Source organism: Hemiscyllium ocellatum, chromosome 1, assembly GCF_020745735.1.
Source record: "Hemiscyllium ocellatum isolate sHemOce1 chromosome 1, sHemOce1.pat.X.cur, whole genome shotgun sequence".
Lineage (NCBI taxonomy): Eukaryota > Metazoa > Chordata > Chondrichthyes > Orectolobiformes > Hemiscylliidae > Hemiscyllium > Hemiscyllium ocellatum.
This window is the reverse complement of record NC_083401.1, coordinates 22,858,708-22,876,667: the sequence shown is the minus strand read 5'-3', so window position 1 is coordinate 22,876,667 and position 17,960 is coordinate 22,858,708. Positions and strand designations below refer to the sequence as shown.

General features: G+C 40.9%; 1 protein-coding gene across 1 annotated transcript in view; it reads left to right on the top strand.

Annotated features, from left to right (window-relative positions):
• Positions 1–17,960, top strand: part of cdc25b (cell division cycle 25B) — a 35,685-nt gene that overhangs the window by 15,073 nt on the left and 2,652 nt on the right. Inside the window, exons 7-15 of the mRNA XM_060840225.1 lie at positions 2,123–2,233; positions 4,779–4,907; positions 9,720–9,806; positions 9,895–10,065; positions 10,979–11,080; positions 13,932–13,994; positions 14,635–14,733; positions 15,333–15,466; positions 16,601–16,718. Of these exons, the coding sequence (XP_060696208.1) occupies positions 2,123–2,233; positions 4,779–4,907; positions 9,720–9,806; positions 9,895–10,065; positions 10,979–11,080; positions 13,932–13,994; positions 14,635–14,733; positions 15,333–15,466; positions 16,601–16,718 (1,014 nt within the window). The remainder of the gene's footprint in view (positions 1–2,122; positions 2,234–4,778; positions 4,908–9,719; positions 9,807–9,894; positions 10,066–10,978; positions 11,081–13,931; positions 13,995–14,634; positions 14,734–15,332; positions 15,467–16,600; positions 16,719–17,960) is intronic.

The window sequence follows — 17,960 nt, the reverse complement described above, 5'->3', positions numbered from 1 at the left end:
TGCAGGCAAAGCATTCTACTACTGAGTAAAGGAGCTCTAGCAAAACGAGCCTATGGGTACTGGGGATAAGCTTTTGGGTGGCTGGAATCATGCGCAAGTTACCCTCAAAGAGCTGAGGGGTTTTGCTACAGCTCTACAAGTCTCTGGTGAGACCACACTTGGAATATTGTCCTGTTCTGGTCTCCCTACTACAGGAAAGATTGAGGCTTTGGAGAGATGTGTAAAGATGATTTACCAAGGTGCTGCCTGGACTGGAGGGCTTGCCTTATAAAGAGGGGTTGACTAAGCTTGGACTTTTCTCTCTGGAGAGAAGGAAGAAGTGACCTGATTGAGGTATACAAGGTAGTGAGGCATGAAATGGTCATTAGCCAGATCCTTTCCCCAGGGCAGGATTGACTAGCACAAGGGTCCTAATTAAGATATATTATGAGAAAGGTATAGAGGGGATGTCGGAGGTAAGTTCTTTAGAGTTGTGATTGCATGGAATGCGTTGCCAGTGTTAGTGGTGGAAGCAGTCATTAGGGACATTTAAGTGACTGCTGAACATTCACAGCATGTGAATTGAGGGGGGTGTAGGTTACGTTATTTTACATTAGGATTAATCCTCAGCACAACATTGTGGGCCACAGGGCCTGTACTTTTCTATGTTCTGAGTTCCTCAGGGAAGTGTCCTAGGCCCAACCATCTTCAGCTAGTTCACCAAAAGGCCTTAAGTGGGGTGGTTTGCTAATTGCACAATATTCAGTACTATTTGTAACTCCGATATTGAAACAGTCCATTTTCAAATATGATCTGGACAATATTCAGCTTGGGCTGACAGTGGTAAGTAACACTTGTACCCCACTAATGCTGGCTAGATCATTAAAAAGATGCAATCTAACCACCACTCCTTGACTTTTAATGGCGTCACCATCATTGAACCCCTCACTATCAGCCTCCTAGTGATTTATGTCTAAATATCAACTGGACTAGCCTCCAACACACTCTACAAGAGGAACAGATGAGTGATACAGCAGTGTTTAACTCTCCACCTGTCCCTTCTACAGGGCTCCAGTCAGGAGTGTACTGAATACTCCCCACTTGCCTGGATGAGTTCAGCCCCAACAAACCAACTTGACAGCCTCCAAGACACCTGTCCATTTGGCATCACATCCACTTCTTCCAACACTAGTGTGCTATATATGATGCACTGCAGAAATTCAAAGATTTTCAGACAGCACCTTCCAAACCACCACCACCACTTCAATGTAAAAGGACAACAGATACAAAGGCATCACCACCTGGAAGATCCCCTCCAAGTCACTGTTGTGATAGAACTCCTCTCCCATAGGAGTACAGCTCGAACAGTACTAAAGCTTTGTCCTGGATAGTATCATACAACCTGCTTGATTGGCACATCATTCAATCCATCCACCACTGCTCAGCAGCAAGTGTATCACCTTCAAGGTGCACTAAAAATTCACCAAGGCTTGTTTGAAAAGCTAAAGCCAAAAGAGAATCTGCTCCCTCCCTTCAGTTACTGTAAGCTGTGATTTATGAAAGTCACTGGCTGAGTTAAGTGTGAAACAGTCAGCCTGTCTCCCACAAACCTGTGAAAGAATCTGGAGAAGAAAAATAAAGTGGTCTGATCAGCTCAAGAATCATTTGAGAAAACTGATTAGGGACTGCTGACTGCTTTCCAGTCCTGTCCTTCATCCAGGACAGCCTTAGTCTAAGGGTGGGTTAGCTTTACCCAAAGGTAACGTGCTGATTGTTTACCTGAAGCTAAACTGTTTTATTTTGTAATGAATAGTCATTCTTGAGTAAGTCTGGTCTCTGCTTTGTCAACCTGGGTATAAAAGACATGAAAATAGGGGAATTCTGCATAATTGTGTGATGTTAAACTTGGTTTCTTTAGTCATTTTTTAATTTCAGACTTTGGCTTGAGTGCCATTTAGGGTAACATCATACCTTGTGACAATGGGTTAAATACTGCTTAGTGCTATTTTCTATTTCTGTAACTGACCAGATGGCGCAATAATTTTGCGCCAACCCCCAGATAGTTGAGGGAGAGAATTTGTATCGATGGATTTTTGTGCTACTTGTTTGTTTGCAAATGAATTCACTTTCTGCCTCTTTGCAGGAAGGATTTGAGTTCAAAAAGCCAGTTCATCCAGTCTCTCGAAACCGTCTCTGTACCTTCTCTAGTAGGAGCCGACCAGATCAGAGACCAAGCTCTGCACCTGCATTAATGGCAAGTAACAATTTTTAATTATAGCTACTGAAAAAAAGATCAGTTGCCAAACCTGATCCTGTGTTCAGAAGGGCACCAGGCAACACCAAATGACAACTTTGTACTACAAATAAGTTGGTTGACTATGGCATTGCTACTCAATGAGGTTCCCTATGTACTTTATACCAATTGCACATTTATTTGCAGTCACCAATCCCTGCATATGAATAACAGTACACAGGTCCAAGAATTGAAATTAGTGTGGTTGCAGACAATGTTTTAAGCTGTTTAATTACCTTAACGAATGGGAAGCCTGTTGCTTTCTCTATGGCAATACCTCAGACAATCACACTCAACAGCAATTTTTAATGGTATTTAAATTGTCTTAATTAGCATTCTTGCATTCAGCTAGTTGATTAGCTTCACATATCGCTTTAAAATTGCTCTAAAAGCTGCTAAAAATTAAGTAGGAAAATGTAAAATGTTTTAAAGTGGCGAGTGGGGGAGATGGTTGAATCTAATAGCAATTTTCTGAAGATATGCAAGGAATTTGTCAAATAAATGACAGGGATTGTCACTGAAAAGCTAAAAACAGTGTGCTTAAAATTTGGTTGGATTGAGGGTTGATCAATGAACTTGAACATGTGTTCCTGCTGACTGGATTTACATTTCCTATTTTCCAATAGGAAAAAAGAGGCAGTGGCAAAATGCAGTCCTACTGTCTAGGGTAGAGGTCTGACGAGAATGTGATAATTGAGCATTTAGAAATGGAAAGGGGAAAAAGCATTTTACAGAAAGATATCCTCTTGGCAGTCTCTTGTTAATCTTACCTGTGGATGTAGCATATTTGATTTTCAGAAGGCTTTACTAAGGTCCCACAGGCTAGTAAGTTTGGAACATATCCATCTTGCATGGGAATGTACTGCTATGGGTTGGCTGGTTAGTACAGCAGACAAAAATGATCCATCTCAGGATGGCAGATTACCAGTAGGTACTGTAAATCTGGTGCTAAGCCCACAATCTTGATGTGAGGGCCAGTTATTTCCAATTTTGATGACCCCAAACTGCATTGGGGTGCAAGGTGGTTCCAAGGAGGCTTCAGGTTTGAGATTGCTGTGAATGGGTTAGCACATGACAAGTGGAATATAATGTGTAGTTTTTCTCCTAATACAATAGTATACTGAAATTTAGGGGCTTATTCAACTAATGTTCTTGAACCTGTGTTCAAAGCCCACACTGAATTGAATTAAATAAAAATGTGGAATTGAGTCTATTGATAACAGTAACTCCACTGTTAATTGTTGGGGGAAAACACCAGTTGGCTTCAGGAAGGAAATTGCCAATGTAATCTACATATGACTCTAGACACAACAATGTGTTTGACACTAATTCCCTCAAATAGCCTAGCAGCTACTCTAGGTATTGCTGTAAACACTCAAATGAAACTGGATGGACCACTTGGCAATTGTCAGTGACCGTATCAGTGGAGTCAATATTCCACCTTGTTTTGAAATAATAACCTCTTTTAATAGGTGCTGCTACTTTATAAATGAGACACTTCAAACTCATTTAAAACTCAGGACTGGGCTATTAGCAGGAACAGATTTTCAGGCCAGCACAATCTGTCACCACCTAACTTCTCCTCCATCCCACTCAGTCATTACCCCCACCCACTGTGACTCCTCAGCTCCTGAAGCAGTTCATGTTTGATGGCGAGGAGTAACAATTATGCCACATCTGGGTAATGACCATCTCCAATGAAATCTACCATCCTTTGACATTCAATTATTACTATCAGTAAGTCACGTATTGACCAGAAACTCCACTAGAGTTCTGTGGTAAATTACTTGCCTGACTCCCTAAAGCCTGTCCATCATCCACAAGGTATAAGTCGAAATGATTGCTCTCAACTGATATAGATGGGTACAGCTTCAAGATCTTAATTCATTTGTGGAAGGTAGGTGCTGCTGGCTTGATGCCAAAACAATTTGGATTGCTTGATGGGCACTGCATCCACTCTCTCACCTGTTGGTGCTCAGTAGCAGTATACCATTTACAAGGTGCACTGCATAAATTCACCAAATCCTCAACTCCAAACCCATCACTACTATCCAGAAGATGTATGGGAACGCTGCCACTTGCAAGTTCCCTTCAGAGTCCACTCCTCCTCCTGACTTGGAAATATATCACCACTTTGGTTCAAAATCCTAGAATTCCCTCCCTAAAGTGAGTCAAACTACTGAATGTGGACTGAAGTTCAAAAAGACAGTCACCACACCTTGAGGGCAACTAGGAATGGGTAATGTTGGCTGGCTAGCCAGCCAGCAGCATGTCCCACAATTGCATAAACAGAATTGCACTTATATTCTGCAGAATATAAATTGTACCAGTTTTCATGACATTTGCCTGTAGTTTTTGATTGTGTTGCTGTTAGAATTTTGGTTTTTCTAGCAGATGAAATTAAACTTGCTGGTTTTGAATATTACTGCTAGTAATCAAGCCCAGTAATTGCTTAATTTTGAGCAAATCTTATTTTTAGCTTAACCATAACTTTTTTAAATTTTAGTTTTCGCCTAGTATAGGTGATGTGTCCACTGATGTAAGTAGTCCAATCCTTCTACGCAGATCATCACTAACCTCATCAGTTGATGATGAAGATGATGGGTTTTTGGAGTTGCTTGATGAAGATATTGAGGTAAAGCAATTTAGCTAAATTGTGCTAAATAGAATTGCAGTCACTTCACTAGCAGCTACTAAATTTTGCAGGTAGCGAAACATTGACTTTTGTTAGTCAGTTCTTCGATAATGTGATGGTTGCATTCTTGTGAAACCCTGTTATAGATAAATTGTACTTTAGAAACTGCTTAGTGTTGGAACTGTAATTGTTACAGCTAACACTTTCAGCTGCAGAAGCTGTATCCCCATCCATTGATTGTGTGAAAAATTGGATGAAATGTTATGATCTAGTAATATTTTACAAAATGCTGTACTACTTGAATTAAACTGCCCTTTGTTCCATTATAGAACATTAGAACATTACAGCACAGTACAGGCCCTTCAGCCCTCAATGTTGTCGCCCTGTGACCTTAAATTTACTGGACCATCTCTGACACCTCCCTCCCCTTCCTGGATGTCTCCATCTCCATTAATGACAACTGACTTGACACTGACATTTTTTACAAACCTACCGACTCCCACAGCTACCTGGATTACACCTCTTCCCACCCTACCTCTTGCAAAACTGCCAGCCTGTATTCCCAATGCCTCTGCCGTATCTGCTTCCAGGAGGACCAGTTCCCCCACAGAACGCTCCTTTAGAGACCACGATTTCCCTTCCCACGTGGTTAAAGATGCCCTCCAATGAATCTTGTCCGCATCCCGCACTTCTGCCCTCAGACCCCACCCCTCCAACCGTAACAAGGACAGAACTCCCCTGGTGCTCACCTTCCACCCTACCAACCTTCGCAAATCATCTGCCGACATTTCTCCCACCTCCAGAAAGACCCCACTACCAGGGATATATTTCCCTCCCCACCCCTTTCCGCCTTCCGCAAAGACTATTCCCTCTGACTACCTGGTCAGGTCCCCCCTCCCATCCTGGCACCTTCCCCTGCCACCGCAGGAACTGCAAAACCTGCACCCACACCACCTCCCTCACCTCTATCCAAGGCCCTCAAGGACCCTTCCACATCCATCAAAGTTTTACTTGCACATCCACTAATATCATTATTGCATCTGTTGCTCCCGATGCGGTCTCCTGTACATTGGGGAGACTGGACGCTTCCGAGCAGAGTGCTTGAGGGAATATCTCCGGGACACCTGCACCAATCAACCATACTGCCCCGTGGCCCAACATTTCAACTCCCCCTCCCACTCTGCTGAGGACATGGTGGTCCTGGGCCTCCTTCACCGCTGCTCCCTCACCATCAGATGCCTGGAGGAAGAACGCCTCATCTTCCACCTCCGGAACACTTCAACCCCAGGGCATCAATGTGGACTTCAACAGTTTCCTCAATTCCCCCCCCACCCCCCCACACAGTTCAAAACTTCCAGCTCAGCACTGCCCCCATGGCTTGTTCTACCTGCCTATCATTTCCACCTATCCACTCCACCCCCCTCCTTGACCTATCACCTTCGTCCCCTCCCCCATTCGCCTATTGTACTCCATACTACTTTCTCCCCAATCTCTAGCTTACCTCTCCATGCTTCAGGCTTTGCCTTTATTCCTAATGAAGGGCTTTTGCCCGAAATGTTTTTTTAAAGTCTGGTTGAAGATTTGTAGCTTGGGTGTCCGTTGTTGTGGTTCTGTTTGCCGAGCTGGAAGTTTTTGCTGCAAACGTTTCGTTCCCTGGCTAGGGAACGAAACGTTTGCAGCAAAAACTTCCAGCTCGGCGAACAGAACCACAACAATGTCTTTTGCTGCTCCTCCAGATGCTGCCTGAACTGCTGTGCTCTTCCAGCACCACTAATCCAAAATCTGGTTTCCAGCATCTGCAGTCAGTTTTTACCTATACTAATCTGAAGCCTATCCCACCTACACTATTCCATGTATGTCTATTTGCGTGTCTAATGACTACTTAAATGCATGTAAACTTGGTGAATCTATTACTGATGCAGGCAAAGCATTCTATACCCTTACTACTGAGTAAAGAAACTACCTCTGACATCTATCTTACACCTATTTCCCCTCACTTTAAAGTTGTCCCCTCGTGTTTGCTGTCCCCATACTTGGAAAAAGGCTCTCCCTGTCCACCCTATCTAACCCTCTGATTATCTTGTATGTCTCTATTAAGTCACCTCTCAGCCACCTTCTCTAATGCGAACAGCCTCAAGGCCCTCAGCCTTTCCTCATAAGACATTCCTTCCATACCAGGCAACATCCTAGTAAATCTCCTCTGCATCCTTTCCAAAGCTTCCACAACCTCCTTATAATGCAGTGACCAGAACTGCACACAATACTCCAAGTGTGGCTGTACCAGAGCTTTGTACAGCTGCAGCATAACCACCTGGTTCCGGAACTCAATCCCCTATTAAAAGGCCAAAGCACTCTGCCTTAACAACCCTGTCCACCTGGGTGGCAACTTTCAGGGATCTGTGTACATGGACGCTGAGATCTCTCTGCTCATCTGCACTCCCAAGAATCTTACTTAGTATTTTGCATTCCGATTCCTATGTCCAAAGTATCACCTCACACTTGTCCACGTTAAACTCCATTTGCCACCTTCGCTTTCTATCTAGTCTCTGCAACCCACTACATCCTTCGTCACTATCCACAACTCCTCTGACCTTAATGTTGTCCACAAATTTACTAACCCACCCTTCTAAGCAGTCATCCAGGTCATCTTATAAAAATGACAACAGCAGTGGACCCAACACTGACCCTTGCGGTACGCTGCTTGTAACCAGACACAAAGATGAACCTGTTCCATCAACTACAACCCTGTTTTCTTTCAGCAAACCAATTACAGATCCAAGCTGCTATGTCTCCCACAATCCCATTCCTCTGCATTTTTGTGTAATAGCCTACTGTGGGGAACCTTGTCGAACGCCTTGCTGAAATCCATATCCACCACATCAACCGGTTTACTCTCCTCTACCCGTTTGGTCACTTTGTCAAAAAGTCAAAAGATTCGTTAGGCATGACCTACCCTTCACAAAACCGTGCTGACGATCCCTGATCAGATTCATCTTTTCTAGATGATGATAAATCCTATCTCTTATAACCTTTTCCAACACTACCAACAACTGAAGTGAGACTCACTGGTCTGTAATTACCAGAGTTGTCTCTACTCCCCTTTTTGAACAGGAGAACCACATTTGCTATCCTGCAGTCCTCAGGCACTATTCCTGTAGACAATGATGATTTGAAGATCAATGCCAAAGGCTTGGCAATCTCTTCCCTTGCTTCCCAGAGGATCCTAGGATAGATTCCATCTGGCCCAGGGGGCTTGTCTATTTTCACACTCTGCAGTATTTCTAATACCTCTTCCGAACCTCAATCTCTTCTAGTCTAGATGCAAGCACCTCTATCTTCCTTGCCAGCATTTTCATTTTCTATAGTGAGCACTGTCGAAAAATATTTAGTGCTTCCCCTGTCTCTTCTGACTCCACACAACTTCTCACTATTTTCCTTGATTGACCCTAATTTAACACATCATTCTTTTATCCCTGACCTACCTATGGAAAGCCTTGGGGTTAACCCTGATCCTATCTGCCAACAACTTCTCATATTCCCTCCTGGCTCTTCTGAGCTCTTAGTGCAGCCTTGAATAACAATCCGTTTAATATAAAGTTTTAGACTTAAATCTATAGACTTTGTTCACTTGTCCTTGTGACAACAGTAATGAATTCCTGTTTCCATCAGCACTGAAACTGCCATTACATTTCAATTTATTTTTGGCTGATAGAAGTAGTTAAATTGAATTGCAGAACTTGATTTGTAAGTTCATAACTTTTGACTGTAACCTCAATTTATTCCCATAATCCTGAACTCTTCAGCTCACTTAAATTTATAACCATGCCTTCAAATATCCATAGATGCTGCTGCTTGTTCTGAGTTCCAAATCTACATTCCTCAGGGCAATGTCTGATTTTTCTTTTTAAATTAGTGACCGTCTAATTCTCTCTCTTCCTGTAAATGGAAGTGTCCCCTCCATCTACACAGTCACGACATCAGTTCATTTCAATTCAGTTGCTTCTGGTCAACTCTGAATGAAGCAAAGTCTGTCCAGCCTCCTTTCTCGCATAACCGGTCAGGTCCAGATATTCTAGTAGACCTTCTCTGAACTATGTCCAACACTTGCACCTTAAATGTGCACAGTACTCTCGGTGTGGTATCACCAGTGCCTGTATAATTGAAGTTAGCTCCAGTTCTGGTATTCAGCTTCCCTTGTGATAAATTGGCATTCTATTAGCTTTTCTAATTACTTGCTATACATACCAAACTTTTCTGCCCAATTACCTGGATCTGCACTGCAGTTCTGCAACATCTCTCGCCTTGAGTAATATGCTTTCTGGTTCCTCTTGCCAAAATGGGCAACTTTGCATTTTTACCATGCTACTGTAAAGATCCCCTATATACTTTTCTATCTTTTTATAACTTTTTTTTTTGGAAAATTTTTCTGGAATGGTGGAGAGGGTTCAAGTGACTGTGGAAGGCCTGTTTGTTTTTGCCTCCTTTTTTTTGAGGCACTTGATTCGACAAAGTTCTCCTCCAACCCAGTGACTGTTCTAGTTATAACTTCTCTAGGTCAAAAGCCTGAAAACACCAAACAGCACTATTCTAAGGACTATTGTGATCTGCCTTTTTAAGCCACAATGTTCCCCAGGATAATTGGAGCCGGGCAATAAATGTGGGCCCGGTCAGGGCTTCCCAGATTCATGAACAAATTTCAAAATTCAGGTCTAGGTTGCTTTGATGGTAGCAACATCAAGGCCATAATGCCTGTTCATTCCTAGTCATGATTTTTGTTTGAAACATCTTTTGTGCAACTTTCATTTTTGACAGAATGATGCTGATGTACCTTCTGGCATGGCCAGCCTGCTGACTGCTCCACTCGTGGCTAGAAAAGAGATCTCTCCAGAAACTTTGGATGTGAGTTTATGGCTGTTTGGTTATAGTGAGGTTTAGAATAAAGGAGAATTATAGTTGCAATTTTGACGGTAAAATTCTTTACTTCTAGGAAGCTCCTCATAAATGGTCCTATGCTGATGATAAATCTCCAAATCTGGTCCCTGAAATGCGGTCCATTCTCAAGCGGGTGGATCGGCCCAAAGATGAAGAGACCCCAGTGAAGAATAAACGGAGGAGAAGTCTTGCTGGCATAACGGAAGAAACAAGTGCTGAGAAAGTGGTAAGTTTGTGGTCTTGTTTCTAGTAGGAATATCAAGTAGTTTGATTTATCTTTTTTGATTTGAAAATGTTACCTGAGACTCTGGTTACAACTGAACTAACAAGGCATACATCTCCTTGGCAATGAACTGTCTGGAACATGCTAGTGCAATAAAGGGTGAGTGGTAAAGGAGGATTGAAGCAACAATTTGAACATAGCTGTATTGCAGTTCCAAGTGTTGTAGAGCCATTTAGTATAAAAAGGTGACCTCTAAGCAGTCAATATTTTCTCTGAACAGGGTCTTTAAGCTGGGCTCCATATAATTAGTTTCTAATGGAACTCAATTCAGAAGTCCTTGTGGTTTGAGCTTAACTTCAATATACTGTTCAGAGTGTGAACTTAGTCTTATTTCTCTTCGCCAATCAGGTCATGTCTCTGTTCTGGCCTTTCAACCTTTTTCTTACCCCTTTAACTGCTGCAGCTTGTTGCTCATTTGACTTGGTGCCTTGCTTAGTCATTGGGTTTTGTTCAGTGAAGTGGATGTAGTTGGCTGGATGAGTCTGGCAGACTGACCAGTTCTGTTTGGATCAGAGCTGAAAATGTGTTGCTGGAAAAGTGCAGCAGGTCAGGGAGCATCCAAGGAGCAGGAGAATCGACGTTTCGGGTATGAGCCTTTCATGAAGAAGAGCTCATGCCCGAAATGTCTATTCTCCTGCTCCTTGGATGCTGCCTGACCTGCACTTTCCCAGCAACACATTTTCAGCTCTGATCTCCAGCATCTGCAGTCCTCACTTGAATCTGTTTTGGATCTGAGACTAGTTTGAGTAATTGAACAGTCAGATTTAATAATTGCTTGAGCAAATCACTGTTAAAGCTGGACAGACTTACAGATACAATACCTATACTCAGCTGCCTTTCTTCTCTTCCTATTTAGAAGCAGCATTCTCTATTGCGGTCAAAATCTTTCTGTGATGCTGAAATTGAGAAAGTACTCCAAATTGATGATTGCAGACGCATGATTGGAGATTTTACAAAGGTATGGCATTTCTATGCACCCTCCTAAATATATAAAACTACCTTCATGGATCTTAGTTTCTGTCTTGGAAAGCCTATTGAGTATTGATGGCAGCATTGTATATTAAAATGGCAAAATATAAATTGGATCAACTTCTCCAGATCTTAGTGCACTTATCTGTAATTTAGCAAACACTTGTACTACAAAAGTGATTGCTTGAAGGGCTGGGGATAGCCTGAATGTATGCCTTCTGGACTACAGATGTTCAGAGCCATGTATTGGGCACCATTTAACAAGTAGAATCCAATCTGCCTTTATCCTGTATCAGTGACTTGGAACCATAAGGAGAAACTCTAGGAATCTGATTTCTTATGGAATCATGTAGAAACAGGTTATTTAGTCAGTTGCATTTATTCTTCACACTGGCGTGCACTTTTATTCACTTCAGACATTTAATCTTTTTTTCTTATGAAATGTCGATGTTCTAAATGTTGTTCATCCCCAATGACTTGGCCTTGAATTAAGACAATTCTGTATTTCAGAGGGTAATTAAGTCAACCACACTATTGTGGATCTGATGTTGATGTAGGCCTTAAGGAATTTTGTGAATCAAATTTTTTTTGGTAATTGGTGGTAGTTTCATTCAGTGTCATTGAGACCAGCTTTCACTATAGGTTTGGTTTAATTTAATTTAAATCTGCTTCCATAGTTCATTACATTAACCAGAACCTGTGAAATTACTAGTCCAGGTGTTTTAATATGCTGTCATCTCTCTGCACCATTTTAAATGCTTTGAAGTCACTAAATGTAATCTTTTAAGTGCTTAAATATTATCATACCTTTCCTTTTCTAAGGAAGATCTGATTCCTAATTTGAACCTTTTTCAGCTTTTGGTATAACTTAAATTTTGGAACTAAGGCATAGTCTAATGTCCGGTTTTCAGTTTGTCATTCTAGCTGTTTGGGTCATTGACTAGGATGGTGATAACTAGAATTTGAGACTGAATCTAAGTACTGATGGAGTCCTGAAAAAGGCATACATTCAAATACCTCTGGCCTGTAGCCATATTTAGTGATACAACTTATGCAAACAATTCCATCATAAGGAAACATTGCTTCATTGATTTTTGAAAATTAGTTTGAAGTGTTGTTGAAAAGGCTTAAGGTTAACAGTAACCTAAATTTCTAAATACGTCTGCAAAGACTCTAATAATATCTCTGCAATGCACTCAATTGATATCTGAAAGATTCCTGTTGTATTATTTACTAGAGATCTTTCAGACATCAATATCGTTGAGTGCGTTGCAGAGGTATTTAGAAATTTGGGTTACTGTTGACCTTAAACCTTTTCAACAACACTTCAAACTAATTTTCAAAATCATGAAGCAATCTTTCCTTATGGAATTGTTTTTATAAGTCATCACTATAAATGTCTAGTGACCTTTTTGAAGTTAGAATCCAGGTTAACCACAAGCAATTTCCTGTTCTCAATTTTTTTAAAATTTGTATGCTAATTTGGACTGACATTTAATCATGTTAAATGTCACTGGTTGCAGTAAAGGTACTTGACATTTATGGCATTGTGGTGTGAACAAGATTAGAAAATTACCATGCAGACCCCTCTGCCTTTCAATAACCCAATTCAAAAAACCGATTTCTGGCTTTGAGCTTGCTGTCATCTGATCCCTGCACCGAGATTGTGGCATAGCACAAGTGCATTCTTGGAACTTGCATATAGCCACAATTGAGTTTAAGCTATCAATAATTAGCTGCTCACAGCTCCTTCTGACTTTGGCTCCCTCACAGGGATGCAGTCCTGCAGGTAATCGGTTCATGTGGATCAATAATGTCACTGCAGCATTTAGCTGCAGGAACCACCATGCCTTTCTCCAGTATTTTCTTAAACTTGGATGATCAAGTAGCATGAATGAATACTTCTCTCTTCACACAACCACCTCAGTTGGTTGTAACTGCAGCTAATTAGGGACTAGTTAGGGGCATGTTGGTTCATTGGTTAGCACTACCACCTCAAGCACCAGGGACCTGGGATCAATTCTAGCCTCTGGCGACTGGGTTTTCCCTGCGTGCTTCAGCTTCCTTCCACAGCCCATAGATGTGCAGGTTAGGTGAATTGGTCATGCTAAATTGCCCATAGTGTTCAGGGATGTGTAGGTTAGTAGCTTAGTCAGGGGTAAACATAGGGTAGGGAGAATGGGTCTGTTTGGGTTACTCTTCAAAGGGTTTGTGTGGACTTGTTGGGCCTGTTCCCACACGTAGGGATTCTGATACTATAATTCAGTTATCACTAAGGTGATGACAGCAACCTCCAATGAGATGACTTTTCTTTTCGATTTGAACAAGGTTATTCTGGAAAGGCCAAGTCTGTCACAAATGACTGGCAATAGGTTTGTCAATGGTGAGGTTTGGACTTTGCCACTGCCTTGTAGAAGCTGACATCTGTTTTGAGCTTCCAAAACCACATGGCCACCGATGGTTAAGGTCTGCTAACCCTCTTGATTACTTGGATTAAGTATTGCACTTTGCAGGTAAGTCTTTCTGGCAGCAAAAGGAAGCTGTATCTGAATTACACAAATCCTTAGTTATAACATTGCCTTGGTGTTCTTTGAGGATACAATTGGCACTGGTGCAAGGTTGCTCATTCTCCTGTTTTTACATGATAGCATTTTCCAGTTTTTTTTTGTTTTAGGCTCCAAATATGTATAACCCCAGGTTCCTAGTTCAGTTGTCCTTTGTTTGGAATTTTAAGGATTGGAAGGAGTTAGCGAAGAAATTTCTATTACTGGAGACTGTTTGATTTTTTTTTAGGTATTTAGAACTATGTAACTGGCAAATCTTTTGCACTCTCTCTATAGCCCTATATATTGCCCACTGTGGAGGGAAGACACCAAGAGTTACAATATATAACTGCAGAGATGGTAAGTAATTACATATGCCAGTATTGTGACAAAAGCTGTCCAAAGTGTGGATTGACTAATGTAATCAAATTGTTTTATGTGCATTGATTGATGTTTTAAAAAATCACTCCTAGCCTTTCTACAATGATGCATCTGTTTTCTACCAGTGTATAACAGTGGAGAGCTCTGCTCTCTAAATGTAATCCTGTTTTTAATATAGATAACATTGTAGATACTTGTTAAAGTAGACGTGAGATGTGCAGACATCTTACTTGAGTGAGATTCTAATGAAAGCAAAATTTCTATTCAGCCTCTAAGCTTCAGACTTAAGCTCTCATTCCTTTTGAAGATGGTGTTTTGTTTTTAGAGTTTCTTTGCAGACTGTCACTGGATCAATTTACCTACTCAGCCATGCATCTGGCCCTAGTTAGCTCCCTCATCTCAATTTATGCTTTGGGCCCAAAGTGCCCAAACTGAAGGCTGAAATGGATTTGGTTTTCATTAATAGTGCATAGCACAGTGGCTGTTTCCTTTCCTTTTGGACTAGAAGACCAGGTTAAAGGTCCAACTGTGCGAAAGGTGGGTTGAATGATACCTGGATTGCAGTACTCTTATATTTTATGACTAGTCAGTGATGCTTGCTTTCCCTAATGTCTTGCAGGTAATTCAGTTGGTGAATGGGGAATTTGATGAATTTGTCGAGCAATTCCTGCTTTTTGACTGTCGATATCCATATGAGTATGAAGGCGGGCACATTAAAGTAAGTGAATTGCCAGGATATTGCATGCTAACTACTTTCACATCCTGCTCTCGGTCATTGACAGTAACAATCTTTGCTTTTGCTTAGTTTAACCACTGACTCAAACTGAAGGACTTGTGCTGTAAATTGCAACTTTCAGCCTAGTTTTGTGGGGAGCCGTAAGCATCCACTATTCTTGTTAATGGCCTTCAGGCTAGATCCCATCTGACACATTGCAATCCTCACTGCCTTTAACAGTACATATGCAACAAACATTTCTGCTTACTGTGCTCTGTCTAAACAAATAACTAAATATGACTTCTATTTGTGTTCCTGCTGACTTGGGAATTGAAGCAATATTCATCTACATTTTGTTAAAGTGCATTTGTCTTTGCATGCTAATCTATTGGAATCTGAGGTATTAGTTTTAAAATAAGTTTCTTGATTTTGTACTATAATCTCCACACTGCCACTTAAACTATCACTTTTGCTCACTTGTTCAGGGCTGAGTTCTTAACTATTTAGTAGTAAAGGGGAAGGAACAAGGTCATTGTCTTAATATAATCTATATATCTAGCATGCTTCAGGAATCCAAGCATTGATTGTCAATTTGCCTTAAGGGTTCTCTTAATTTGCACATGGAGGAAGAGGTGGAGAGTTTTCTGCTAAAGAAACCCATTGTTCCAGTTGATGAAGCTAAGCGAGTGATTATAATTTTCCATTGCGAGTTCTCGTCTGAGCGAGCCCCAAGAATGTAAGTTGCAGTCTGTGCAATTAGTAAATCTAGTGATTTGAATATGACTTCCCATTGTTGCTGATAAGGGTCTAAAGGGAGAAGTCAGGATGTTCAAATGTAATGAAAAGACAAATGGGTGTCTGAATGTAGCCACTATTTACAGACTGTGGCATAGTTTTTCTACTTTATTGGGGTGTGTACTGATAGCTTGAATATATGGGAACTAATGGAATCATTTAATTTTCAACAAAATATTGAAACCTTGACATTTAAGATGGCTTTTCTGCTACTATTTGGCTTATGGTTGATTGTAATGTTTCCAGATTACTTGCCTCAATGTCTCAAAATGTATACCTGCATTTTTACCCTCAGAACTGTTCTAGATTCCCACTATCCTTGGAGCAAATGCTTTGACAATTTCTAAAATGGCTTGGTTCTAATTTGTAAGAATTAGCCCTCGTAAAGTTATTAGTACCTATTCAAATTTCCTGACATACTAAATACCAGCCAATCTATTTCAATGAACTAAATGTGTACTTAAGAGGCAGATGGAATTTAGCTTATTTTATGAAGTAACATTTGAGTCAGTCATTTGAATCATTTGACTTAATACAATTAACTTCCTATGAGGCTTTTTCAGTGTCACATCAAAAGTCCAGGTATTCCCTCAATGGGCATTATGGCTCTATCTAAGCATGTAGATGGCAGCGTTTCAAGAAAGCAGCTCACCATGCACCTTAAGGGGAGCTAGCCATGGGGGATTAGCAGATGAGAAATGTGCTTGTAAAGATGAAACTTGAGTAGCCTTGTGATTTAGTCATTGCATTTTGTTGTATCTGGAGTTGATTTGAGGGGTAAAATTGATTCTAGATGAGCATTTATATTCTCAAGAAGGCAATGTTGTGAAAGTCTGCCCATTCTGAATAGAGGTAATTGGATTGGTCTTCACCACCTAAAATAACTATACTGGCTAGGTCATGTTGGGTGCTTGGATCAGGGAAGTTACTATGACTTAATGTAGAACTGGATATCTAATAAAACTACATTAGGCATCTGGTTATAAATGGGGAAATTGCTATCTGTGTAAACTGTTCTTAGCACTATTTATTGAAGGCACTGGTTAAGTTCTGTGATTTTCTAACCCTTTTTCAGGTGCCGTTTTCTGCGTGAAAAGGATCGTGAGGTGAATGGCACAGACTACCCAAAACTGCATTACCCAGAGCTATACATCCTGAAGGGTGGCTACAAGGAATTTTTCCCCAAATTTAAAGTAGGGATTTTTCCTATTTTTAACAGACTATACAAATGACCACAATTGTCTTTATACTGTCATGATTTGGAGATGCTGGTGTTGGACTGGGGTGTACAAAGCTTAAAAATCTCAACACCAGGTTATGGTCCAACAGATTTAATTGGAAGCACTAGCTTTTGGAGTGCCATTCCTCTTTCAGGTGGTTGTGGAGGACAATTGTAAGACATTGAATTTATGGCAAAAGTTTTTTAGTGATGTAACTGAAATTATGCATTGAAAAATGCCTCAATTGTTTTGAGTCTTTCATCTGTTCGAGTACCATGATAGTTTCACTTTCCTATGTAAATCGCAAAACTTTTTTTAAAGTTACATTCTCATGTTAGCTGTAACACTTGGTGTTAGCCAGACAATATGTTGAAGGTGTTAGTCCCCTGTGTTCTATCAGTGCCATAATGTTTAGATTGATCCTAATCTTAAAAAAAAGTCTTACATGAATTCATGCAGCTTTTGAGCAAAGTGCAATGTAACTCTGCAAGTACAAATTCACCCTACAAACGTATATGTCTGGGGCAGGGGGTTGAGTGAGTGTATATGGCAGTGTAGTGTCTAAGTCTGTGAGGGGTTGCACGTAGGAGTGTCTGGGGTGGGGGGAGGTTGAGTCTGTGTGTGTGTCTTAAGACTGAGGATGTGTACATAATGCAATGGTGATCACCTGTAGTGTGACATGAACCCAAGGTCCAGGCTGAGGCCCTCCCTGTGGTGATGTAACTTAGCTATTAGCCTCTGCATGGCCACTTTTTGCTGCTCTCTGTCCCGAAATCCGCCTTGAAGGATGGTCATCCGAAGGTCTGAGGTTGAATGTCCTGGGCTGCTGAAGTGTTCCATCCCAGACTGATGTGTGCACACACAGGTGTGCAATACATATGTTTTGTGGGGTAAATTTGTACTTGCAGAGTTGCATTGTATTTTGCTCAAAAACTGTACAAATTCATGTAAAACTCTTATCTCCCTTTTTAAGATTAGAATCTGTCTAAACATTATGGCACAGCATACCAGGTTAACACCAATTGTTAACCTGAATGCAACTTTTTTTAAAAAATTGAATGACAAAGTGAAGCTATAATGGGTATTTGAACAGATGAAAGACTCAAACAATCAAGGTATTTTTCAATGTATAATTTCGGTTACATCGCTAAACTTTTGCTATAAATTATCTTACAATTGCCCTCCACAACCACCTGATGAAGGAGCAGTGCTCTG